We start from the raw sequence: 24,647 nt of genomic DNA, 5'->3' as shown, positions 1-24,647 counted from the left end.
ATAAATCAAAATTATTGAAAATCTTAGGTCGGGGCTTCACCTGAACCTCTTTCAAGTTATTTCCCACCAACCTTACAGTTAAAAAGTAAGTTGACGAAGATTTCATTCTTAACGGGTCATTTTTGTGCGGTGCACGTGGACTGCCGAGAGGTGAGTGAGCAGGAGACCTGACCTTTTTGCGCCCGAGAGAGAGGAGCCCGAGGAGGTGCTGCCCACGTTGCTGGCTGATGTTCGTCCGGGTTACATTGCACTGGTTGCTCCACTGCCGATGACGATGGCCCGCACACACACAATTGAACGCTTCCCAGTGATTACGTCGTCGGCGGCTCCACTCACTCACACTTGCACAGCCTCTGCCGGCAGCGACGTCGGCGGCGACAGCTCTGCTGGGAGCTGAATGGCTTTGCCTTTTTCATTCGTCTCTTGAATTCTGAACGCAACGGTTCGCCTTCGCTCCAAATCGGCAAGCGGCACTCGAAAGCGCCAGTGCAAAGTTAACTAGAGTGCAAAAATCCACACAAACTGAGATTAAACCAAGTGATAAGCCCCGGAGCAAAACAAACAAACAAACAAACACAGACTCTTCAAAAAAAAAAAAGAGAGTGCAACTAAAATTTGAAAGTGCAATGGACATGGATACCTTGCTACCTTCACCGCCCGCAACGCCCCCACTGAGGGAAAACAAGTTGGAAAACGTAAGTGACCTACAAAGTGGATATATGCAGTGTACACTAGTGTAATTAGTGCTTATTGAGTGGGGATAGTGCATTCAAGGCAGCGGAAAATCAAACGGAATCGTACTTAGCTCGCTCTCGCTTCCACTTGCCGCGTTTCTAAAAACAAAGTGCTCCGTCCCGCTCGCACTCGCACGCAGCCATTCGATCACGCAGCCAGCACGCTTTCACGTGAACACCGCATGCACAGCGAGTGATGTGTGAGTGCGAGCGAGAGGCCGCAGCTGAACATTGGACTTGGCACCACTGGGAAAAAACAACAGAAAAGCAAGAGAGAGAGAAGGTGAGTTGCCAATTGGCAACTGTGGGCGAGCAACTGCGGTGGAGCATTGGAGCGGGGAGTGAGGGGGGAGTAAGAGGAAAGAGAGGGCCAAGCCAAAAGCTAGGCAAACAGGCCAAGCCCCAACCCATAAAACCATGTCACATTTCTGCCTCGTTTTTTATCTGGCCAAGAAAGAAAGAAACAAACAAACACTGTCGCACATTAGAGCGCAACGTGCCGAGCCCATAAAAAGATTTCGACGTCTTCGCACGAGTCATAATACACCCCTCGCAATCGCCGTCCCCATAAAATCAGCCACCTGAAGCACGTCATAATAAAATCTGCAGTGTGGCAGCACTTTCCTTGCATGCTTTCAGGCGCAACTCTTAAATGGTGTAGGCCATATCAATAAGTTCTAGAAAATACGCTGTAAATGCAACAGTTGCTCAGATTTTTATTCATAAAAGTTAAGTCGTGGGATTCAGAAATCGAATATTCGAAACTATTTAAAAATTAACAGCATTTTTTTTTTAATGGATAACATTAATTTCAAGACCGACAGTACATTTCGCTGAACTGATGCTCATTTACATTTGTACGTGCATAATTTAAAGCACAACAGGCAGCCACATTTAATGAGTAATATTCTCTCACCCCAAACGGCCTTTAAAAGAGTTCAAAAACCGCCAAAAACAATGTCCCCTTGGCCTTTCGAAGGAGCATTGAACCTGGAGTTGGGTGGTCTGCTGCGGGGTGTGTGAAGGTTAACGGTGAACGGCCTTGCCAGCCGCCGGCGTAATTAGCGAATTGCGGGGAAAAGTTATTGTGGGTCAATGCTGGTCAGCGAAAAGTGAATGGGAATGTGAATGCACTGCTCAGAACCTGAACTCGACAATGTTAACGAACTCTCACTAACCCTGAACTTGTCCTTTCCCTATTCCAGGTCGCCAAGGACGAGCAACAGGTGAACGAGAACCTGCTCAAGGCCAAGCTCAAGCTGGTGGCCCAAAAGAGCCAGAAAAATGGAGGGATCATCACCCCCAATCCCTCAGACACGGAAGACGACACTCCCGAAATGGCGGTTCCCAACAAGAAACCCCGTTTGGAACAGCCTGCTATGAGCATGACTCCGCCGCCGGATCAAAAGCTAGACGATGATCACAAGGCGGAAAGGGTTAGCGTCATCATGCGAGTCAACAGTTCAGGCGCTGTCTCCTCTAGTAGCCAAGACGAGAACTCATCCAGTTCAACCTCCTGCTGCAGTTCCTCTTCCAACACAAACACAAGTACAAGTTCAGTGCCACCCACTGTGGAGGACGACTATCCAGAGGCCAATGTGTGGCGCAATCTCAAGTTCAAAATGAACAGGAAGCGTGCCGCAGAAGTGGCTCTACCACCAGTACAAACACCCGAGACACCAGCCCCCAAGCTTGTAGCTCCACCTGCTCCAGCGGAAAGCATCGAGGAGGAGGAAATCAAGCCTATTCTGACACCGATCTATGTTAGCCCAGTAGCTTCGACTGCCAGCCAACTTATTCTGCTCAGCACAGTGGCCGCCCAACAGAGCCCCACACCCATACCCAAACCGCCCACAATGTCCGAGGAGAAACTAACAACCAGAATTACTGCTGCTCAGGCGGCGGCCACCAGGAGTCGCATCTACGAGTGCAGTTTTCCCGACTGCGGCAAGAACTACTTCAAAAGCAGTCACTTGAAGGCCCACCAGAGGGTTCACACCGGCGAGCGACCCTTCATCTGCAAGTGGGAGAACTGTGACAAACGATTCTCCCGCTCCGATGAGCTGTCCCGTCACAAACGGACCCACACTGGCGAAAAGAAGTTCCAATGCAGTGTCTGCCAGAAGAAATTCATGAGGAGCGACCACCTGTCGAAGCACGTCAAACGGCACAACAAGGATAAGGCGAACGGAGTGAACCGACATGTCTCCCTGGCCAACAACAACACATCAGCCTCCGTTGCGGCTTCCCTATGCGATGCCTCGCTCCATTTGCGGGCGATAGCACCGGCGGGCTCCAGCGCCAGTTCCTCGCCCATCACCTCCGCCAGCTTGCAAGTCTACAGCGCCCAAGATCTGCTGAGGCTACAGCAGCAGGCCAGCAGTTTCACATTCGGCGGAACCCTGCTTCAAGTGCAGCGATGAGAAGAGCAGTACGAGCAGTAGAGCAGCACCAGAACCAATCTCAGCCCGACAGTATCGCCAGCTAAACAGAGATAAATTCCCACCAAATTGCAAAACAAATTTACATCCGAGTCGAATTCGAAAGGCCTTTTTCCTCTCGTGTAGCTGGTGTAGACTTAAGCTTAGTTAGGAGCTAGATCTTGTCACCGTTTTGAGCATATATCAACTTCAAATTCAATACGTAATACCCAAATCGGATAGATGCCACTTCCTTTCCAGGAGCACGCCAACCACTTCTTATCTAAGCGATCTTCTTCAGATTTATATTCTGAATATCCCTAGTGTTTGTACATATTATAAAGAGACGCATTCGGCGTCCAACATCTGTGATATTTAAGTTTTCTTAACTCTTTTCTATTGTACCATAGTTGTCGGTGTAATTCTCTTAAGCTTAAACACACACAATTGTATTTATTGCTAAATGTGAAAAAAGTAAAAGAAAACAAATAGAAATAATGGATCATCCACGATTCCAATCTCAACAAATGAAAATATACATATTTTCCAAAGAACACTAAATCGATTGTATGAAATGGGAGGAACAAGTATTGGGAAAAAGTCTGTTGCGGGGACTTTCGTTTTGGCGAGAAACCAAATAACGATAAAGAAATTTTTGAAAAAAATTGAATAGCTACAAACCCCATTCAAATAGTTTGCGCTTACCTTCTTAAAAATCTCAGCCGAATAATAAAATTTGGTATTGAATTTAGTCTTGAGTGTGGAATGTTTTTTGCTTGATGAGTAGAATTTGCTTTGATTTAATTGATGTGTGTTTTGTGTATATGATGGATGTTTTTATGCGCGGCAGCTCAATATTATTTGAAATAATTGGTTTTATTTTGTTTTAGCTATAAAAGCCATTTGTCTTATATGTAAATATTTAAATCCAAACAAATTAGGGACATTTCGGGCATCTAAAATAAAATCAGAAATTTAAAAATCCATTGATTTAGAAGTAAACCAGATATAAACTTACTTAACTCCCACACATTTAGCTTAGCTTAGATAGAATAAATGTTTATAGTTGCATTAGGCTGGATAGTTAGGTAGAACTTCCAATAAATATAAAAATATATCTAGAATGAAAGGGCAAGTTAGAATGATTTTAAAATAAACAAGTAATGAACTCACGTAATGTACGCACTTTTAGCTTAGGCTAAAAAATGTAAATTTATAGTGGGGCTAAACTCCCAGCAAAGTGGAAAGTTCACAGACTGCTCTGGGTTTCGATTGGGGGGAACACGCCTGTCGCACGGCCATCTCCCAGGTGTCCAACAAATGCGAGAGCGAGTAGTTCTTGGGCAACTTTGAGATGCGGGCGATAAGAGCTTGCTGCACCGTCTGCAGGAAGGGGGTGGCTGAATACTCCTGTTCCGCCAAGGAGCAGTCCGGGGCCTGCCACGGATATTCCTCCGGCACACTGACACTTACTGGCGGAACACTGGGCAATCGTTTGTCATCCAGGCAGCAGATCAAGCGAATGGACTTGTTGTTTATCTGGGATGTGGTATCCAATTTCACTTTAAACTTGGTGTCCAGCCTAGCAATTTCGCCTTGAAGCACATGCGGCACTTCCTGCTCAAAAGTCGTGGACTTTTCCTCCACTCGCGGTCGCTTCGCGGGCACTGGAGCTGTTATGTCCGTACCAAAGAGCAGTTCCAAAGTGGGTCGGAATGTGCGATGCAGTGTGTGATTCGCTACCGGACTTTGGAGAGTTGTATTTATTACCTCCAGCAAAGGATTCGAGGATTTCTAGGTATAACGAGGAATTTAATCAAATGACCCGTTTGAACTGGATATACTTACGCCAAATTGCTGGCCGGAATAGGAGATGAGATCCATCTTCTCAAGGGCTTTTTCACACTTCAGGAGAGTCTCGAGCGGCACGCGCTGTGTAGGATTGCAGAGAATCTCCAACAACTTACTCATCTTTGTCATCTTCTCCACATCTATTAAATAACATGGGTATTAGTTTACTCGCAAGAAAAATATATAAGCCCGTGATATTATTGGTTTACATTTAACTTTGGCTTTAAATGGTAGTTAGTTCAGGCAACCAAATGTGAGGGTATCAACTTACTTGTTCCGTCGTTGCTAATCTTGGCAAGCATCCGCTTTAGAGGCTCAATGTACTTGGTCAGCTGCTTATATTTCTCGCGGTACAAAGCCTCCTCCTGGGGATTAAATGGACTGTTACCAGTAACCTGACCAGGTGTGTTGATCGAGGCACTCGGAGACTGCTGCCGAATATTGCGCTGCGGATTCTGCATCTGCATCATCTGCGGACTGGACTGGGGAACCAGTGCCGGACTTGGAATCATATTGGTCGTGGACATCTGCGAAGTCGGGGGTTGCTGTGTGGGCGTCTGATTGCCCACCACCAGCTGTTGCTGCTGTTGTTGCATTTGCTGAAGCTGAGCCTGTTGCTGCAATTGCTGAGCATCCGCCGGCGAGGGACTGGATCGCATGAAGGGCTGTCCCGGCTGTTGACCACCCACTCCCACGCCTCCTCGATTACCGGGAAACATCTGACCCCCCTGGCCCATAGGCATATTTGGCTTTTGCTGCAAATTCGGTGGCATGTTCACACCCATCCCGCCCATGGGGTTCATTCCTCCTTGTTGCACAGCGTTGGGGGGCAGACCTGCTCCACCCACTTGTTGCTGACCCGCAGGTCCGCCAACTACATTGTGTGGTCCTTGAGGCATTCCCTGCATACCCTGGCCGGGCATTCCTTGGGGTCCGCCCATTCCGTTGCCTTGGCCCATCCGCATCATGGGATTCATACCCATCTAGAGAAAGAAACGAAACATATTATTATTTGATCATAGTCAGCAATGATATAACTTACCCCCATTTGGCTCTGCTGAATCTGCTGCATGGGAGGCATTTGTTGCATGGCGTTTACGTTCATTGGCCCGCCCTGCATCTGATTTGGCCCGGGGCCACCTGCTCCTGCACCTGCAGCATTTGCTCCGACGGCTCCGCCGACAGCAGGTCCACTGTTCGGTCCCGGTCCTACCATTTGGTTAGGCATGCCAACGCCCACGCCCATCTGTTGCCCGGGATTTCCGACAATCTGTCCCTGATTTTGACCGCCGCCGGCGCCCATCACGTTCATCACTCCTGGGGCATTTCCGCCTTGCTGCATCTGTTGAACCTGCATCATCTGCTGGGCCCCAGCTCCACCCGCACCCATGGGCATTTGGCCACGGATATTGGGCATGGGCTGCATTTGCTGCTGTCCAGGGCGCTGCTGATTCAGGGATTGCAGCAAATTAGAGGCGGTTCCGGGGCCTCCGGGCACTGGAGCTCCTCCTCCGGCGCCCATGGGCATCATCTGGGGATTGCGATTCCCTTGACTGGCAAGATTCTGCAGTGCGTTCAGTGGATCCTGCATCATATTCTGCCCGCCGCCCATTTCTGCATTTGGGGGCGGGCCACCCTGCTGTTGTTGCTGCTGCTGCTGTTGCTGGGACTTTCGGGACATGTCCTTGTAATGCATAAACAGCTTGGCTACCAGACCCAAATACTCGTCCTTCGTACGCGACTTTCGAAATATGTGGTTCTCCATAACGCCGGCATTTTTAGTCTGGTCCTGCGCATTTGGTGGCAACAAGTCGTGGCTGCAAAAAACAGAAGTTTAAGTTTGGAAATCGCAGAAATCTTTTGCATATTACATTTTGGAGATGACATTCTGTCGGAACTTTTGGCTCTGCCAGTCGTCGGTCATTTTGGGTAACAGTGAAATGAGTTTTGAGATCCTTAAACCAATTAAATCGCGATTCACAAATTCATTCTTCCTCTTCTCGAAGCACAGTGTGACCGTTCCAGGGAACCGCCTAATTGCCAAAAGGCTCTTACATCGCCATGTTATTTAACATAATGTAGCATTTCTTGTAACGGTCTTTTAAATATGTATTTTAATTTTTTAAACCAACTACATAGAGCTGGATATTTGAAGCATTTTTTAATTATCGTTTAAATGACCCAAAAATTAAGGAATCGTGTAATTTTCATAAAATATTATAACAAATATATTAAATTTTTAGTTAACAAATCTTCATGTGTTTTGGCAGTCTGGTTAACCATCGGTTATTTAGTCTAACGGTAAACATTGCACGAAGCGAGATCAATTAGCACCCCTTGATTGCTTTGTGTGTTAGCATTTACGCGAGCATTCTTTAACAATATCACAGATATGTCTGGACCGGAAGAAATTGGAGTTCCTTTAAAATATGGTTTTAAGGAAACATAAACCGGTTCCTAAATTTATTTGTACAATTTTAACAATTTTAATGAAAACTACACATCAAAAGTCTTACAGAACATTTAAAATTAGATTGTACATAGCCAAGGCAAAGGTTTTCTTTTCGTGTAAAAAGAGACACCCCCTCAACCACCTGTGAGAGCTATCTCCCTCGCACCCAGAGAAAGAGAGCGCTGCACTCTCTCCGCTGCTTTTTTCTCGCTCTTTCTCGTTGCGACGCGTGCTGAGCGCAATTAGCACTCATCCGCCGTGTGTGCTTTTACCGTTTGTCGAATTGCTCACTCGCGTTTTTGTTTTCAAAGAGAGCGGACGTGCACGGACGCGTTTACGCTGGCACATCGCATCGCTGGATTCCGTTCGGTTACGTTCTGGCGTGTTTTTTTTCTGTTTGTCGCGTTGTTATTAACTTTTGCATTTTACTACCACTACGGAACGTTGTATAATTTCTGTTTCTGTTCTCCGGCATTTACGCGCCGCTTTTTTGCCTTTTTGCCACCTGTACAAGTGTGTGCTGGAAAAAAGATACACAGTTCGGGAAATAGAGCGTTTTCAATGCCGGCTTTAAAGTGTGTGTTTTGCTGACGTTCCCAACTGTCATATCTAATTCGTGCCAACAGTCCGAGGAAATAGTAATAATAAAAGTGGAAGAGCAAGGCAACAGTGCAATTGAATATACATACTTACATGTGTCATGTGTATATCGTTATTATCAGCGGATATCGCTCATACGACGTGTGTTACCTTGAAAGTGAAACTCCAAACTTGTGTCACCTATGTACCTACTCCGCCCCATAATTTCTCCCTGTGTATGTTTGAGTGCGTAGCCGAATATTAAGTGAAGTACAGAAGCAACAACAAGCCCCCGCAGCAAGCACATCAGTTACTATTAAATTATATTGCAAGTTACAAGCTGGGGGAGAAAAAAAAGGAAAAAACAACAAATAATCAAGCGAAACAAGGCGAAAAAAATACACAACAAAAACAAACAATAACAGTAACGGCAGCGAAGAGAACATTTAAGTGAGAAGCGACTGCGCCGTAGACGTCAACTGCGACAGCGGCAGAGGGTGCTGCAGAAGCAACAACAACAGCAGGGAAAATAGCCCCAAAATGTCGAAAAAGTGTTGAGGTTCGTGCACAAGCAAAAATATTTATTACTTTATAATATTATTAAGGCTTAATACAAAAATCATAGTTGCTTTGAAGAATTAATGCTGATGTTGGGGTAGATCTAAAATCGTTAAAAGTACTATTACATTTATTTCAATAGGTTTTAAAATGCAAATATTTATATTTTTGTTTATGTACTTTGTTTTGAATATCTGTGTAAGTATGTCGAGTGTGTGCGAGTGTGTGTGAATACGTGGTTTATTTGCTGCTTGAGTGCATATGCTTCCACCGCCCCCTGCCCGTCCCCCTTTCCCTTTCCCACCATAATCGAACGTTCTTTTTTTGCTGAGTGCGGCTTACGCTGCTGGCGTCGCTGCTTGCGCTAGCGTCGCCGACTTGGGTGCTCTACTTTATTCTCTTCTTTGGCATTTTTGTTTTGCGGCAACGGCAACGGCAACAACAAAGTCGATTACAACGACAGCCCCAAAAAGCGCCACACAGACAGCAAAAATAATAACGCATGTCCCAAATGGTTCGACCGAGAGGTACCCCTTTAAATAGGCAACCCTTTTTACTAGGCTATTTCTCGGCAGCCGAAGTTTTAAGGCAAAAAATACATAGTCATTTTAGTTCTCATAAACTGAAACTGCACTCAAACTGCACTTGAAATTGAAATCAGTTTCTTACGGTGTGTCTTCATTTTAAATATATATTTTTACCTAGAACGGCATTTGGGGAAGTAGTTGATATACTTCCCTCCCCTATCAATGCAGGGTATTACATCAACAACAATAAAAGTGTGTTGACATTTTTGTGTGTTTTTTTTCGATTTTTTACGTCTGTTTTGCTCTATACGCTATGGCATGTGCATGTGTGCGAGTGTGTGTGTCGGTGCCGAGCTGTGGGGTGGCGGGCGGTGAGAGGGGGTGGTGGGTGGTGGTTTGGGGGCGCAGTCCATGGCAGAAGCTCTAGTCGAGGGCTACGTGTTTAAATTATCAAGCCGAGCTTGTCATCGCCACACGCACGAACATCAAAACTACTGACACACATACGAGTGTGCATGTTAACGTTCGAATGCTTAGTATACATACATCTCATATGTATGTATGTAGGTGTATATACATAGCTAGTGTATATATAGACTTCTATATATGATTGAAGTGAGTTTGCCGGCTGGCAGTTGGATCGCATCGACATTTGAATTCTGAGTTCTCTGCCGCCGGGCAATCATAGAATATGACAGGCGGCCGAGCCTATTGATTTTCAATCAATATTTCGTCGTGGCCACATAGCGCTCAGATATTTACACAGCCACAGTGGGGGTCACAATGGTAGCACTGCAGGCTGATAGTTCAAAAAGTGTAATGGTAATCGCAAAACTAATATATTTCAAGTATTCATCGTCCCCTGAAGTACATATGTACATACATATTCATGGCCAGCACAGCAAATTGTATACTCTCCTAAGTAATAACCAAACATTTGTGAAAATAATCGCTCCGTTCAGTTTGTTTAATCAAGTAGCAATGAACCCGCACTTGTACTTGTTCGCATTGATATTAATTAAGATAAGATAAATATTTAAATATTGCCATCCAAATACTGCAATGCTTCCAAATAACAAGCTTACTTGATCTTCTAATGCCATACACGTCGCATACTTGATGTTAGACCTTACATGAAAGGTTAATGGGATTAAAGAAGCTTTTTGTAAACGCAAATACATCCGTTGCCAGAGCATAATGGCAGTTAGCAAGATAAGATAGATACCTAGTTTAATTACGATTTTCGTTCCTACACCCAAAGTTCGGGCTGCTCACCCTTTGGAGTGGCATAAATTAGCGCGGATTGAAACAGTTTTTATGGGCCAACTCGGACTCCCATATATGCGACCCCAGCTGTTCGTTTTTCATACGATGACACCGAGTTTCTGTCTTTCTTTCGGCGTTGCCAACGTCGCTGGCTTCTATCTGCTGTTCGATTTTCTTGAATTTGTTTTGCATTTGAATGTGGAATTGGGAATTGCTATAGCTTCTTCGACTGGGTCGGAGCCCTCTTTCTCCCCATCGCCCTTTCTTCGCGTTTCACCTTTGGAGACGTAGACTCCGCACCGCATGTGCTGTATATACCGCAAACCGTACATATATGTATGCAAAACAATCGGGGAGCTGAAGCCCCACTGTGGCTGCGCTGTCGGCGTCGCAGCCGGCGTAATCGTCGCTGCTTTTTATTATCATTTGATTGCGTCGCTTTATGATTGCCCGTTGTTGCTGCTTGTCGCCTATTTTATTGTTGCTTTTTTCCACTTTTTTTAGCTTTTGCTTTTTGCCCATTTGCTGCTCATTGTTTATTTCAATTCTGCCCTCTCTGCACAGGGAGAAATGCCCGAGAAGGTTTCAGGTTTCCATTTTGAAGCTCTGCAGTTATAAATTCTCAGTTACTATTTCTGTTCTACGTTTGATATAACATCCTAGAAATATAAACGTTGTGCTGCAGCGATGTCTGTTTATATCCACTTTCTTTCTGTGCATCACCCTCCAGTTCCTCCGCTCAAAGACAGATTTGTTGTTGTCGCTAGTTTGCTTGCTTTCTGAATTTACTTAATTTGTTTTTGCGGTCGGCGGTTTAGCCCTATTTAAGCAACTCTCACTCCTGGTGGAAAGCCCTCGCCTCGATGCACTTTTCCGATCATTTCGGTAGCTCGAAGCTACTGTTGTTATTATTTGTCACGCTTCGTCATCGAACTGGAAATGGGAAATGGGGAAGAAAGGAGTTGCAAACAACAAAATTGGAACGCTAATGGGAGCATGGAGCTGTCATGTTTGCTTATGAGCGGCGGCTTCATTTCCGCCCGATTCAGGAATAAGGACCGGGACACGGTCGAGGTGGGAACTGGGGCTGCCACAAGTCTGGCAAAATGCTTCGGGAGCGCCTGCACTGCAGACCCTGTAATTGGTCTCAGAACGGGTATGCTGGAATGGGTTGAAAGGATATGAATATTTAACTGAGGGATAGCTGTATTTATAGCAAGAAACAGAGGAACGTAATGTTGACCGCCTACTTCATATGTCCTTAGATATATGTAATTTAAACATTGCAAATAGTATTTTTTTCCTTACAAACGTATTACTTTTAGCAGTTTTAAGTTGAGATATGTTAGTTGGGTCAGTAAATAGGTCCCCGAACGGCGTTCCGTTGCAGTTGCTTTTCCCTTTCGTAGTTTAATCCTTTCTCGCTATTTTGTGCCCGTTTTCTTCTCACCACGGCAACCACTTGTTTTCCCGAGCACAACAACAACAGACACACAGCTACACACCCGGAACTTCCCGTGAAAGGCCCACACAACTACACTCGCCCATTTGTTGTTCGTTGCCTACTGCTTTCCTACTTGTTCTTCTTCTTTTTCCACACCCTTCGGGGGCATTTTCCCCGTCGGCTTTTCCTTTTCGGCGTCTGCGTCGGCGCAGGCGGCGCTGCTGGCGTCGCTGCCAATGTCAGCCTCGACGGCACATTCCTTGGCTTCAACAGCTTCAACAGATGAATAAGTTTTTGCTGGAAAGTCGCACGCGCTGTCACGCCTCCTTCTCGTAAAAATAACTGCAGTCCTCAAAGTTTCATAATTAAAACAAAGGCTACGCTGTGTGGGGAATCCCCCACACTCACACACACACACTAGCACGCAGCGCGTCCTTTCCGCGTGTGCGTGTGCTCGTCTTTGTGTTCCGGTGTGTTTGTGTTAGCCCGCCTTTTTCTTTGCCCAACATATGGCAGCATAACTCCTCGCATTTCGGGTAAGAATTTAATGAAAGCTGCGCTGAATTTAAATGTACATACTTTACGGCTCTGCTCTTGAAACTTTTTAGTTTACTTACTTTCATTGTTACTGGATATTTAAAGGAAGGAATCAGTTTAAGATTTTTTTTGTGCACTTAATTTTGACAACCTCTAAATGCTCATAAACTCTAAAAATATAAACAGATAACTTTACTCACGCTTATTTATAAACGCCCTTTGACTTTTCGACTCTAATAGCATTAAGGGAACGGATACAAATAGATTAAACTCGTTTCGTGTTTGTCTTGCCCTTTATAAATTAAATGAATTATGGAACCCGCATTTGCCTCGACTTTTCAGAGGCAAACACATTCGTACTTTCCATTCGAACGTGGCACAACAAACTCATTTTATTCAGTTGCGCTGATCTCCGATATCAGCATACCCCAGGGCGTATACGCAATGCGATCGAATTGCGGAGCTGCCCGGCTTTTTGTACACAAGTATATCGGATGGCGAGCCGAACTTCTTTGATTACCATTTCCCCTTTCGGGTTGCCGACGCTAATCATGATTTGCATTGCGATCCTATTTCGATTAAAGTCTCCAGTAGCCGTCGACAATCCAGCAATCGCGATCTCATTTATTCCGGATGGTCGCTTCACGCCCAATTAGACTAAAAGCCCGACCCGAATCGAATCGAAAGCCAGAGGTCGATTATCCGGAGCCGACTGCCGGGTCATCAATAATATTTGCCGCGGATGAAAGTGAATTATCATAATGAATTCCAGTTCGCCACTTGCCGTGCCCGGTGTGCTATACTCCGTTTTAATTTTATTCTGTGTGCAGCGCTCTTTTGTTCCAATTGTCCATTTGTCCATTTGCTCAATTGTCCGTAGTGCAAACCATGTGGCTGCCGGCGGACAGTAGTTGTCCTTACGGATGGAACTGCCCCTGGTCCTCGCAGGTGTTCGGCAATGGACTGTGGATGAAGTTCCAACCCGGCTATTACAAAGGTTCCAAGGGGAAGAAGGGTACGGATTTAGTACACAGCAAACATTTAAGGTGTACAAGAAGCTGTCGATTTTATTTGATTTTTTTTTATGATTTCTGGAATCTATGATGTGAATATTTATATTAGCCTGTATTGAGTCTTAGCATAATCGCACATAATCTTATGAGAGTTTAAAGGTTCAACACACATTATAAACACAATCGCTCTTATCGACTTGCAAATATTCTAGGAATCATAAAGCTTTCGCTGAAAGCCTCAAACGAATCACAGATTCCAGACATGGTTTTAATGCTGATCTGTTCGGTTGTGAACTGATGGCTAACTGCAGCTGCACATTAACTCCTCCGATTTCTTTTAGTGTGCTAGTCGTGCAGCACCCTACAGGTATTGATGATTATGGAGCGGGGTTCCATTGGCTTCAAGCAATTATCTGCGACAATTATTGGTTTTTCCCAGTGTGCGAGTGTTTGTGGCCCACTTTGCGGTGGGCGTTGACATTGAGTGGGCGTGGAAAAGGGGTTCGATTGTTGTTGCCACCATTGCTCTTTGCATTGTCCATCCCTTCTGCTGCGCAGTGCGTGCGTGTGTGTGAGTGGCGGGGTCAATCATTAATATTTCATGAACATTCCACATTTCCATTTCACAAAGCCGAGGCGCGCGTTTTATTTTGTAGTCCCTGTCTGTTATACACAGGCCAAAATTTTGAAACCATTCAACTTTTAATTGGTTTTAAAGTAGGAGTAAACGCATATAACGTATTAATGCTAGAAAAACTATGATTTGGGAGAGGATCGCAAGAGATTATCAGAAGGTGTTTCTATCAAAAGCCATATTTGATATAATATTTTTCCAAGTGCGGCTTACCCCACCTCACTGCATCCTGACATGAAAACCCCACTGACACACTTGCTACGAAGGACTACAAAGGACCTGCGTGCCGTTGAAGACCACATTTAATGACCAACAAAAGCGAAATTGTCGCGGGGGCGTCGAGAGGTTTATGTGGTGGGGCTTTCCATTTTACATTTAAATGCCAGAGAATAATTGCTTTTCCCTGTTCGCCGTGTTGCAGACCTTTAACCATTGCGAATGCCCTTCTAGAATGCAACCGGTTGAGCGAAGGGGAAATCCTAGAAAGAGAGATCGGGATATTTGTAAAAACGCTTGGCAGGTGCATATGTATATTTCAATAGTAAACGAAATGATGTAATTTTAAACCATTTGGGTCCTAATAAACCACTTAAGCAGTGTTTACAGATTTTGAATAAATAATTCTGGCATATTGCGATGATTGTTACGATAACTAGGTTATTGGTCTAAACATCTTCAAATATTTGTTTTGCTATTTCCGATTCGCCATATGGTTGATACGCACTTCACAAATGTGTTGGTCAATATTTAAATATTAAGCATTTAATTTGATACAATTCTCGAGAACCTATAACGATTTCTTCTTTTGAATATAGACAAACAAGTAACTTGCTACATTTTCCACAACTGTAGTTATCTAAATATTATATATAAATAACTTAAGCTTTTCTGGTTACATCGACTTTATGTTAAATTCCAACGTAATTGCCTCTTTGCAGCCAACAAGATGCAAGCCGTCATGGACACGGCCGCCATGGCCATCGCCATGGGGTCGTCCGGTTCCGGCTCCGGATCCGTATCCGGGCTTAGCTCCGGCTCCAGTTCCGGGCCGGGCAGCAGCAGCAGTGGGAGCAGCAGCAGCGGATACGGAAGCGCCACGACCACGCCCACCAGCGGCGGCCACTACGACAATTCGCCCACCTCAATGCCAATGGCCACCATAGCGACAGTGGCTCCGTTCTACAGCGAGGCGCTCACATCGCTGGACGCCCAGCAGCGACAGCAACAGCAACAGCAGCAGCAGCAGCAGAATCCAAGTCACTATTACCCACAGAACTACGGATACGGAAACTCCCTGCCCCTGGATCCCGCCTACAACTACAGTGGAGCCCCGTACAACTCGTACAGCGCGACAGCAGTGGGACCACAGTTGTCCGGCAACAGTTACCCCGTAAGTGGAACTCGCTACGAGAAGCTGACTCCCGGCGCGGGAGCGAAGTACGGAGCAAGTCCAATCGGCGCAACCGGTACGGGCATCAAGCCGCAGGCTACGGCGACGCCCTTTTACGCCCAACCGCTTTCCGGCGGCGCAGCAGGCTCCGGCGGTTATATGAGCCAGTCGAATGCCACGTACGATCCGTACAAGTACAAGATTCCCTCCGCCCAGGCCGCATCGCATGCGATGATGGCGAGCAATATGACCGGCAGTGCTGTTCCGGGTACATCATATGGACTACCCCTGAATCCTGGAGCCGTGCCCCAAAAGCAGACGCAGATGTCGCAGCAGACACAGCTAACCCAACTGGAGCCCAACTATGCGGCCATCAAGCCAAGTAGAAGCTATCAGGGAATGTCCACAGCTGCGGTTTACGGCGCCACTGGTGGTAACTCCAGTGGAGTGATGAATAATCCCTCGTCAGCGCAATACTACGACAAGTACGGAATGGCCATGTCCATGTACTCGCCAAATGGCGGCATACCCATGTATAGTCAGCCCGATCTGGGCCCCGACTCCGCCGGACTGCAATCTTACAGGAAGACCACCAGCAACTGTCATTGGGGAGTGGACTATAATTCGCCGAACTACCGATCTCTACCGCCGGCGACGGGGCCCAACAGCACTTACCATCACCCCCATCCTGCCCCTGGACCGGGACCAGGGCCCGGACCTGGACCCGGACACGGAACCATCAACAGCGAACTATATTACGGGTCCACGAAGTACGATAAGTATGGGAGCACAGGTGTATCGCCGTATGTCAGCAATCCGTATGCGGGTCCTTCGATTACGCAGCCCTATGCCGGCCGGAATTTGTGGACAGGTACGGAGAACGCGCCCTTAAGTTCCCGCCAGAATTGTTGCTCTCAGGGATACCCCTTGAACCAGCAGAACTGCTATTACCCGAGGGGTAATGGGTACGGATCTATCTCCGGACCCTATGGAGCATCCGCAAGTGCCCCGCAATCGCAGCCTCAATATCCGGGAGCGGCCTCCTCCGCCGCTGCCATGAAGCTCAAGCATCCGACTGATATGTACGTGGGCCACGGCCCCTACGAAGCCACGCCCAGTCAGCTGGGCTACGGATACAGCCCACAGGCGCTGCCAGGTTCCACCACATCGAATAACCTGAATAACCTAACCAGCCAAAGATATACGGCGCCAATGGGATTGGGAATGGGTGGCATGGGAATAGGTATCGGCATGGGTATGGGAATGGATCCCGCGAGTGGGGGCTACTACAATGATCTGAGTCTCAACTCCTTGGAGAGCTATGTATCTCCGTCGATGCCCCAGCAGTCCCTGCGGACGCAAACCTATCAGGATTACCGCAAGAGATCTGGAATTGTGGGTCCCACCTCCTCGGGAAATTGTTATCTTGGACAGACTGGAAATTCAGGTGGCGCATCGCTCACCAACCTCGATTCCCAAGTGGAAAACTATGTGGGCTACAATCTCCACGCCTCGGCGTCCTCCAACCACCTAAATTACACTGTGGAGTCGACGAAAGGTACCCAGAATTACAACATTCGCGACTTTCTCTCGACCTGGAAGGTTGACGACGAAGATGAAACAAGTGCTGTTTTGGAGATGGATCCCCCGGCTGTGGCAGTGGTGGCTCCAGTACCTAGTACCCCCAACTTTATGTACGAATCTCTGCCACCAACTGGACCCCAAGCCACGGCAGTAGTGGATCATCAAGGCATCAACTTACCAGACATAATTATAGACATCGAAAAGGCCAATGGAAGCGGCAACGTTCCCGTGGACGATTCTTTTGGCAGTTTCGACGTGGAGAAGGAGCTGGATGAACTGCGTCTGAAAACGAATGCCTCTGAGCAACAGCCCGTTAACGAAAGCGATGCCTTGGCGGAGATCCTCCGACAACCAGACCCTGATGCATTGATCGAACAATCCGCGGCTCCTCCCTTGCACAGTCCCATTCTCAACAGCAATGAGGCCTATGAAAATGAACCACAACCACCTGTGCCACCTATGGACTTCGATCAGAACAACAGCTCAAACTCAAACGAGTCCACCTTCGCCAAGGAGTACGAGACCTTTATTCACAAAATCGATGGCTCGGAGAGCGACCCCGGAGAAGCGACTGCCCGGGATGAAGGGGAGTATAGAGAGAATCCAAAGAGATTTAAGTTCTATAAAAGGAAGCGCAGAACCACAGATCCCCAGGATCGGTTGGATCAAAAGGATAGAGAACAACAGGTGGGTCCTTGCCAAAATCCAAATGAAATCTCTCCTTCGACTAAAACTTTGGCCAGAGCCAGTCAAAAACTTCTTGCCAAAAAACGTCGAAATTGCATAAATTTGCTAAAGATCCTGGAGTTCGAGAGCCCAAAAATAAAATATCGGCATTACTTTAGGATACTGAAAGTCCTGCGAAAGAAAATCGCCTATAGTAAAAACAGGGAACTCCGATCTATCCTAATGAAGAAGCAGTTGAGCATATTGAAGGAGAAACGGCTGCCTCTGATTAAAAGGCAGATTAAGAAATACGATGCGACCCCGGATCTGCGCAATCCCCCAAGTCTCAAAGGGCTGAGTGTCTCGGCTTTGAATTCCACTGAATTCAGAAGCAGTATACTGAGTGGAACAGATCGGGAAACGGTCATCAAGAGTGCGTACAGCTACAAAGACAAGACTGATGATGTTCATGAAGAGCCAACTCTGGAGGAGCAGGGCTTGGACAGCCGCTCTGTGGAGCTGCAGTCAAACTTCAGGGGGTTTGATGACATCGAAAATACGAACATGTCTCCGAAAATTAAATTGAGAGTGGAGCCGGACGACGAGGGGAGCAACACGAGTCCCATCAAAAGGGCAGTGGAGGGAGTGGATGACGTTCAAAATAAGGAGGAGCAAATACAAGCCTGGCTGAAGAATAGTGTGGCACCTACCCCAGAACCTGAAATGGAAAGTGAAATCCCAAAACAAGAGTCGTCATCTTCGTCATCTTCTTCGAGTTCGAGCTCCAGTAGTTCCAGTTCGGACGATGACTCCAGCTCCAGCTCGAGCAGCCAGGAAGAGGAAGGCGTTTCGTCAAGTAGCAGCAGTTCCAGCACCTCCAGTTCCCGGAGTTCTACGGCTGGCGAAGAAGAAAGCGACTTTAACGAGCTGGCCGCCCTGGAAAAAGAACTCTCCCAATCGCAAACCGGGGAACTACCCCCCCGGAAGACGATCGTCAAAAAGGAGAGCCCTGAAGAGGTACTCCCAGAGGCGGAGGTCTCCAACCACGACATTGCCAAACTGAAGCAGATCCTGGAAAGCGATGGCGAAGCGAAGCCAAGTGACCTTAGTAAGATTGCCTTAAATAGTTCCTTAAAATCAAATGAGTTAGTCGTAAGAGAGGAAATGGAAACGTCTCTTTTAGAGGAATCCGGATCTCCGGATAAATGTGCTTCTGCTCCCACTCCCCGAGAACTAAGCGTCGAGGAGGCGCTGGCGGAAATGTATCAGCTTTCAGATCTCGAGGGCAAGGAGGACGACGAGGAGCCGAACACCAGCGGTCAGGATGTACTGCTAGTCAATCTGGCCGAGATATTTGACTCCAGTAGTGATCTCTATGTGGTGCAGTGCGACATGAACGAGAACATCCTGGGCGTGGTGGCCAATGAGGATCAGGAGGCCGAGGTCCAACACAATCCAGCTGGCCTTGGGCAGGTGTGTCCCGAGACGGAGGAGCAGGCCGACACCCTGCAGCTCATCCAGTTGTTGGCCGAACCCCAGCCAGAATTTGATGCCACGCCACTGATACATCACGAGGAAGTAATCCACGATGAGAAGCCCGATCCGCAAAAGGATCGGCGCAAGTTGCTCAAGTATCTGCATGGGAAGTATGTACAGAGTCGGATAAGTCGCTTCTACCACGCCCATCAAGTCCTGCGGAAGTACAAGCGCCAAAGAGCCGGAAGGAAGCGCCACCGGAAGGTCAAATAGGATTCCAGCTTCTACCAAAGATATTTCTGGTCCCTGGACAGGATCAGATGTGTTCGGCTCGCCAAAACAGACGATCCAGATGGCTAATCGAAAGTAAATAAAAGATACACCACACGTACACACGTAGATACACCACAAAAAGAAAACTAAAGATATGGATGCAAGTGCAGCTACACTTTACAGAATCTCAAGACTTTTTTAATATTTTAATATTTGGATTTATTTAAGGAAACGGAATGTAGCATAATATAATGTATGAAAAGTCCTTTTAGGAAAATCATAATTTTTAAACTTTTACGATACTTATTTTAGAGTACCATAGTACCATATATATTTTAGATATCTGTGCAATATTTACATGGAAAATGTCGTGTTTATCTGGAATGCGCGAATTCGAATCTCGATGGGTTAAGCATGAGTAAGCAGCGTTAGACAAAGGGTTAACCGGGGGTCAGTAGGGGAGTTTTGGGGTTTCTGTCCGAGTCGCGTGCAATTAACCAGATACATACATACTTTATCGGCTAATGTATCAGCGTTTTACTCGCTCAGCGAGTCGGGCCAATTTAAAATGCTTTTCGCCAAAGGTCAGGCCCAGATTGAGATACATTCGCAATATAACTTATACACACATATATCAATATGGGGGGCATTATGCGATGCCAGTTGCGTGTTAGCCTTGGCGCAACTTGGGGGACAAAAAACCGCGCCACCCACTTGTAGCTTAAATTTTGCCACCAAATGCAGCCTAGACCAAAAACTGAGAGAAAACTAAAAACTAAATACACCTGTTGGAATCGTTTGATCTGTTAGTAGCCGAAGACTTTGTTTGTTTTAGTGCAATTTTTTGTTAGGTTCCTAGAGCAATTTGTTGTGTTTATTTTAGGGTTACGGGAATTACCAAAATTGTTAAGCTTTGGCTTCGTACATTTACACATAGAACCATAGAACCCAATTCCCACATCGACAAGGAAATCGAAGGGGTTTCGTTTCATAACGCCCATCCCTAATCGATGCTTGGCGCATACGGCGACTTTAGGGCATAGCTAATCACAAATCCAGACCGGTTATCAAATTTGGTATGGGGGCCTTAAAGAATTCTCAACGCCCGACTTATGTAAGCTGCGGATGAGGAAAACAATATTCAAGGGCAATGCCAACTATGAAATAGACTTGGGTGCTGGTCTAGTCTTAGAATCCTAGCCCACTGCAACACTGAACTAAAAACTAAAAACTAAACACGAAAAACTAACAACTAAAAAGTAAAAAGTAAAAATGTTATCTTATTTTATAACCGAGACCACCTAGATGTCTTTTTCTTGTAACACATTCCAAAGGACCAAACACTTGAAACTAATAAATGTCTAGCTAATAATGTCTAGCTAAGCTTCTAAATGTACGTTCTTTCGTTTGTAACTTTTACAACTAAGTAATACGCTTAATTTTAGTACAAACAAAATACAAAGTGCAAGAGCTAGCCCACTAAATGGAGTAAAATGTTAGCAGTAACAATAATATTTATTGCGCAATATGTACATACCATCCTTTGCCACTCTACACATTCCACAATGGATACAACACATATGTCTGTAACTCTATACTTGTAAATCGGAGAGTTTTCACTGTACCTTAGCTTTAAGATTTGTGACTTTATCAATGTGACAATGTGAGTGTCTTTGAGCAAACCAAGCAAAGGAAATGATATACGAAATCCTAAAAAGAGAAATAAATGTTTTATGTAAATGTTAATCGCTGAGTTTTGGCTTCAATGGTTTCTATGGGAGTTTAGTTAAAGCGTTACCAATTTACTAAGTTATCCATTAAATCACCTTTCTTTTCTATTGTACAGAAATATTGCAATTTATTTTGTAGAATTAAAAAAGAATAGCACAGTTCACAAATCTAGAATTTGCAGGCTAAAAGTAAAAATCCAACTTTGGGCTTATGTTGGCGACCAGTCCTCCTCTGTCACTCAATATCCTCATATCAACTGTAGTTGAACTCTGGCTTTGGTATCGTTTCTTGGATCTCCCTTTGAAGGCCCTTTAGTCTCTCCATCTGCCGGTCTCCCGATCTCCTCTCTGGAGGCTCGACAGCAGTCCCCATTAGACGATCATCATCAGTGCCCGCACCCAGTCCAAACCCAGTTCATCACTCGAAGTAGCGCTTCTTGAGGTCCGGCGGATAGGTCACGTAGATGTAGTGCTCGTTCTGACCCAGACCCGCCTCCTGCTGCACAATCTCGTGCGTGGAGGCGGAGGCACGAAGGGATTGCTGCGAGGAGCCCACGTGGCGATGCCTCGTTTCCAGCGGCCGCGGATGCGTGTTGTAGTGACGCTGTGCATCGCCAGGAGCTCCGGCGCCTTGTCCCGGTCCTGATCCAGCCACCATGTTGGTAGCAATCGGGCGAGAGGAGCTACTTGTATAGTCGCGTCGGTCTAAAATGTCCTGTGGGTAGGCCAGGCTCGTCGAGTGACGATGTTGCAGGTGGGGATGCTGTCCCGAATGCTGCACCCGATGGTGCAACGGCGTGTTGGCGTTGGAGGAACTGCTGCGAACGGCCCCTTGGGTGGGTGTGCCCACTGTTGGCCCCACCGGACGCTGATCGGCGATGTAGTGCCGCGGACTGTGGCGGTGATACTGCACCTGCTCCGGGTACAAATCCCGAACGGATGCCGCCTGCTGCTGCTGTTGCTGCTGCTGCTGCTGTTGGTAGTAGTACTGCTGCTCCTGAAGCAGATGCTGCTGTTGCTGCTGCTGACCAGCTATCCCGCCGGCGTCCAGGTCGAGGTCGTGCCGCGTGGCATAGTCCACATGGTAGTGATGACCCGCTGCTGCTCCTGGCATGTAGATGCTCCCGCCGGCGCCGATGGATCCCTGGCCGTAGTAGTGGTTCGCGTTGATTGTCGTTTCTTCGGAGCTGAAACAGGTGACTTGGGTTCGCTCAATCTCAATGGAAGGAACAGGTGGCCAGGACACACTTACTCGAACAGGATCCAGATAATGTAGTAGCAGAAGCATATCCCCGTGGAGAGCACGAAGATCAGGATCACGATTAGACCCCAGGGGAAGGCTCGGGGCTCCAAGGGTCCATCCTCCCAGTAACGATCGCACGTCAAGTACCAGCACACCGCCTTGTTCATTTCATCTGCGGGCATGAAGGGTTTCAAGTATAATTCGGATCAGAAAGAACATAAAGCACACGAACCTTCCATCTCCTTGAAGGCCTGATCCGACATAGACAGTAGCAATCCTCCGATGCAGCTTCTCAGCAGCATCTCGCAGCGGTTCTTCAGCTTACTCAGCTCCTCCGGCTTGCAATTGGCTCTGGCCTTGTTTCCGTTTCCATTAGCACCCGATCCCTCCTCCGTCTTGACCTCATCAGCGGACTGGCCACTGCCCTCGGGCTGTCCACTCCCCTTCTCGTCCTCCTCCTCGCCCGTCTCGTTCTGCCTGCTGGTCTCCGGATCCGCTGCCGGCTTTAGGTGCGCCTTGCCCAGCTCCTTAAGCTTGTTAAGTAGCTTCTCGCCCGCCGATCTCGGCCTGGCCGCCGAGCCGTCCTCCGGCGATGGATCTAGGCGAAGGGGATTGGCTGTGGTGGATGCACGATCTCGGGGATGGTGGTGGGTTTGGGGATGTGTTCGCTCACCTGCCGGTGACTGATTCTGCTTGCTGGCCTGGCTTGGCTTGTCTTGAAGTAATTGACGGTTTTGTACTTTGGCGGCACGCGAGGCACCCAATGTGGAAGTTCTAGAAAGGATTGATGCATCACATAACTGAAGACAAATGTAAGAGTATCAAAGCAAAACGCACCTAGGTATTAAGCTCAAGTAGGCAGCATTCGCTTTGGCCAACGCGGAATTCTGACCCAGGGAGTCGCCCCACACCTCGATGTCCGTGACAATGTGCTGGTCACCAAACTTCAGGCTGGACGCGTCCTCCGTTTCGAAAACCTCACACCGCATGATGTCGCAGAAGTCGGCCAGGCAAACGGCATCCTCCGCCTGGAAATTCAGGTGGAAATGAAAATTCAAGTACTTTCAGTTTTATATCCATGATCACCCACTCCTTCTTCACCTTTAAATTCCTTACCTGATTGATGATGCTCTTGTGGCGCGTGTCGAAATGTAAGTCCAAGTGCTTCTCCTGGTAGAAGCTCTTCCCACATTTCCTGCACGTCCACTGAGTAGGTCGATCCCTCTGCTTGGCATCCTGCCGGGGGGCAAAAACATCCCGGAACGGATGCAGCGGGCACTCCAGCGGCAGCTTCACCTTTTAGTTGACAAGTTTAGGTATGGCAGGCTGATATAGAGGGATCTGCCGTGTGGTGGACTTACCTGATGCTTGTCCAGAATGGGAGTCCATTTGGAGCGCACTATTTTGCGCACCAGTCGGCTGTTATCTCGCGAGCAAAGGATTCTGATCACATTCGTGGGTGGCCATGGTATCAGCAGCAGAAAGTAGACCAGTGCAATCTGGAAGAGTTTGAAATGGGTCTCTAGATTTGGCATGCAACCAGAATACATGAAGTAGCCCAGCACGCAACTTTGCCGGCTGACCTAAAACCACCCTCCCTTTCTTTTTTGGGTCACTTAAAGTTGAAGGGAGAAGCTCGCAGAAAATCGATAGCGAAAAAACTGAATGAAAGGGGTGGGCAGTTGCGTCCTCGCGGAACACGAAATCCCTGCGACTTTAACTTGATAGGATGACACCCAAGAGTTGCTCCCGACTCACCTCGAAATTATGATATTTAGGCGACATTCATACTATGTATTTGTGGTCGCTTTGCTTTTGCTTTTGCTGTTGGTGTCTTGTTTTTCGGTCTAGAATGTCCTTTTACGAGGTTCTCTTTTCCAGCTTAAATGTACCTTCCTCTGTGAGGTATGAATTTTAGGATGGTAGGCAAAATATTGGTTAGCCTTGCCAATATCTGGCTTTTCAGTTCGGAGCTCTGCTATCTGTTAAAATAAATAAAAATCCTAATTGAGCTCGTCCTACGTCCGCACTGGTAAAACTTTCCTCTCTCTCTGAAAGTGAATTCGCCACTTCCTGTGCCGCTCTCCCGATTTTCCGCTCTCTATTTCACTCCCGTTAGACCGTTGTCCTGCGCCAGTTATCGACAGCTGAGCCAAGGTTGCAATGGTGCAGCCTATCGATTGCCTTAATAAAATATTTTTAAAATACAATATTTCTAAGCAAATCAACAAATCCATAAATAAACAAAAAACGCAAAATGAATATATGTG

General features: G+C 46.8%; 5 protein-coding genes across 7 annotated transcripts in view; 2 read left to right on the top strand and 3 right to left on the bottom strand.

Moving 5' to 3' along the window:
- The window catches only part of LOC6526315 (zinc finger protein ush), a 67,123-nt gene extending 63,174 nt beyond the window's left edge, over positions 1 to 3,949 (bottom strand). The window contains exon 1 of the mRNA XM_002087401.4: positions 3,860 to 3,949. The gene's annotated coding sequence lies outside the window, so the exon portion shown is untranslated. The remainder of the gene's footprint in view (positions 1 to 3,859) is intronic.
- Positions 412 to 3,715, top strand: LOC6526314 (Krueppel-like factor 10). Its single transcript, XM_002087400.4, has 2 exons — positions 412 to 695; positions 1,940 to 3,715. Exons 1-2 carry the CDS (start codon positions 627 to 629, stop codon positions 3,155 to 3,157), a joined length of 1,287 nt encoding a protein of 428 aa, XP_002087436.1. The 5' UTR covers positions 412 to 626; the 3' UTR covers positions 3,158 to 3,715.
- LOC6526313 (mediator of RNA polymerase II transcription subunit 15) lies at positions 3,529 to 7,034 on the bottom strand. Its single transcript, XM_002087399.4, has 7 exons — positions 6,877 to 7,034; positions 6,048 to 6,822; positions 5,277 to 5,988; positions 5,003 to 5,145; positions 4,328 to 4,948; positions 4,173 to 4,272; positions 3,529 to 4,110 (listed from the first exon to the last, which is right to left on the bottom strand). Exons 1-5 carry the CDS (start codon positions 6,927 to 6,929, stop codon positions 4,379 to 4,381), a joined length of 2,253 nt encoding a protein of 750 aa, XP_002087435.1. The 5' UTR covers positions 6,930 to 7,034; the 3' UTR covers positions 3,529 to 4,110; positions 4,173 to 4,272; positions 4,328 to 4,378.
- A 716-nt stretch (positions 7,035 to 7,750) lies between these two features.
- Positions 7,751 to 21,150, top strand: LOC6526312. Its single transcript, XM_002087398.3, has 2 exons — positions 7,751 to 8,595; positions 14,954 to 21,150. The coding sequence occupies exon 2, from the start codon at positions 14,962 to 14,964 to the stop codon at positions 19,402 to 19,404; it is 4,443 nt and encodes a 1,480-aa protein (XP_002087434.2). The 5' UTR covers positions 7,751 to 8,595; positions 14,954 to 14,961; the 3' UTR covers positions 19,405 to 21,150.
- Positions 21,151 to 21,235: 85 nt separating this feature from the next.
- Positions 21,236 to 24,440, bottom strand: LOC6526311. Of its 3 annotated transcripts, XM_015197894.3 has the most exons (8): positions 24,136 to 24,439; positions 23,739 to 23,876; positions 23,494 to 23,673; positions 23,215 to 23,405; positions 23,051 to 23,151; positions 22,610 to 22,975; positions 22,387 to 22,549; positions 21,236 to 22,321 (listed from the first exon to the last, which is right to left on the bottom strand). In XM_015197894.3, the coding sequence occupies exons 1-8, from the start codon at positions 24,160 to 24,162 to the stop codon at positions 21,553 to 21,555; spliced, it is 1,935 nt and encodes a 644-aa protein (XP_015053380.1). In that variant the 5' UTR covers positions 24,163 to 24,439; the 3' UTR covers positions 21,236 to 21,552. The 3 variants fall into 3 exon arrangements, with proteins under 3 accessions (XP_015053380.1, XP_002087433.1, XP_015053379.1); XM_002087397.3 differs by having other exon boundaries at positions 22,610 to 23,151; XM_015197893.2 differs by having other exon boundaries at positions 21,676 to 22,334; positions 22,610 to 23,151; positions 24,136 to 24,440.
- Between the last annotated feature and the right edge of the window lie 207 nt (positions 24,441 to 24,647).

Source organism: Drosophila yakuba, chromosome 2L, assembly GCF_016746365.2.
Source record: "Drosophila yakuba strain Tai18E2 chromosome 2L, Prin_Dyak_Tai18E2_2.1, whole genome shotgun sequence".
In the NCBI taxonomy this organism is placed as follows: Eukaryota; Metazoa; Arthropoda; class Insecta; order Diptera; family Drosophilidae; genus Drosophila; species Drosophila yakuba.
Note: the sequence above shows the minus strand (reverse complement) of the source record. Positions and strands in the feature narration are given on the sequence as shown.

Coding starts and splice junctions, on each gene's coding strand:
- LOC6526314 (XM_002087400.4), top strand. CDS start 627: ATGGACATGGATACCTTGCTACCTTCACCGCCCGCAACGCCCCCACTG. Junction 696..1,939: donor GGGAAAACAAGTTGGAAAAC/GTAAGTGACCTA, acceptor TCCCTATTCCAG/GTCGCCAAGGACGAGCAACA.
- LOC6526313 (XM_002087399.4), bottom strand. CDS start 6,929: ATGACCGACGACTGGCAGAGCCAAAAGTTCCGACAGAATGTCATCTCC. Junction 6,823..6,876: donor CAGAATGTCATCTCCAAAAT/GTAATATGCAAA, acceptor TGTTTTTTGCAG/CCACGACTTGTTGCCACCAA. Junction 4,949..5,002: donor ATTCCGGCCAGCAATTTGGC/GTAAGTATATCC, acceptor CGTTATACCTAG/AAATCCTCGAATCCTTTGCT.
- LOC6526312 (XM_002087398.3), top strand. CDS start 14,962: ATGCAAGCCGTCATGGACACGGCCGCCATGGCCATCGCCATGGGGTCG.
- LOC6526311 (XM_002087397.3), bottom strand. CDS start 24,162: ATGTCGCCTAAATATCATAATTTCGAG. Junction 23,877..24,135: donor CTAAATATCATAATTTCGAG/GTGAGTCGGGAG, acceptor AAACTCTTCCAG/ATTGCACTGGTCTACTTTCT. Junction 23,406..23,493: donor ACAAGAGCATCATCAATCAG/GTAAGGAATTTA, acceptor CTGAATTTCCAG/GCGGAGGATGCCGTTTGCCT.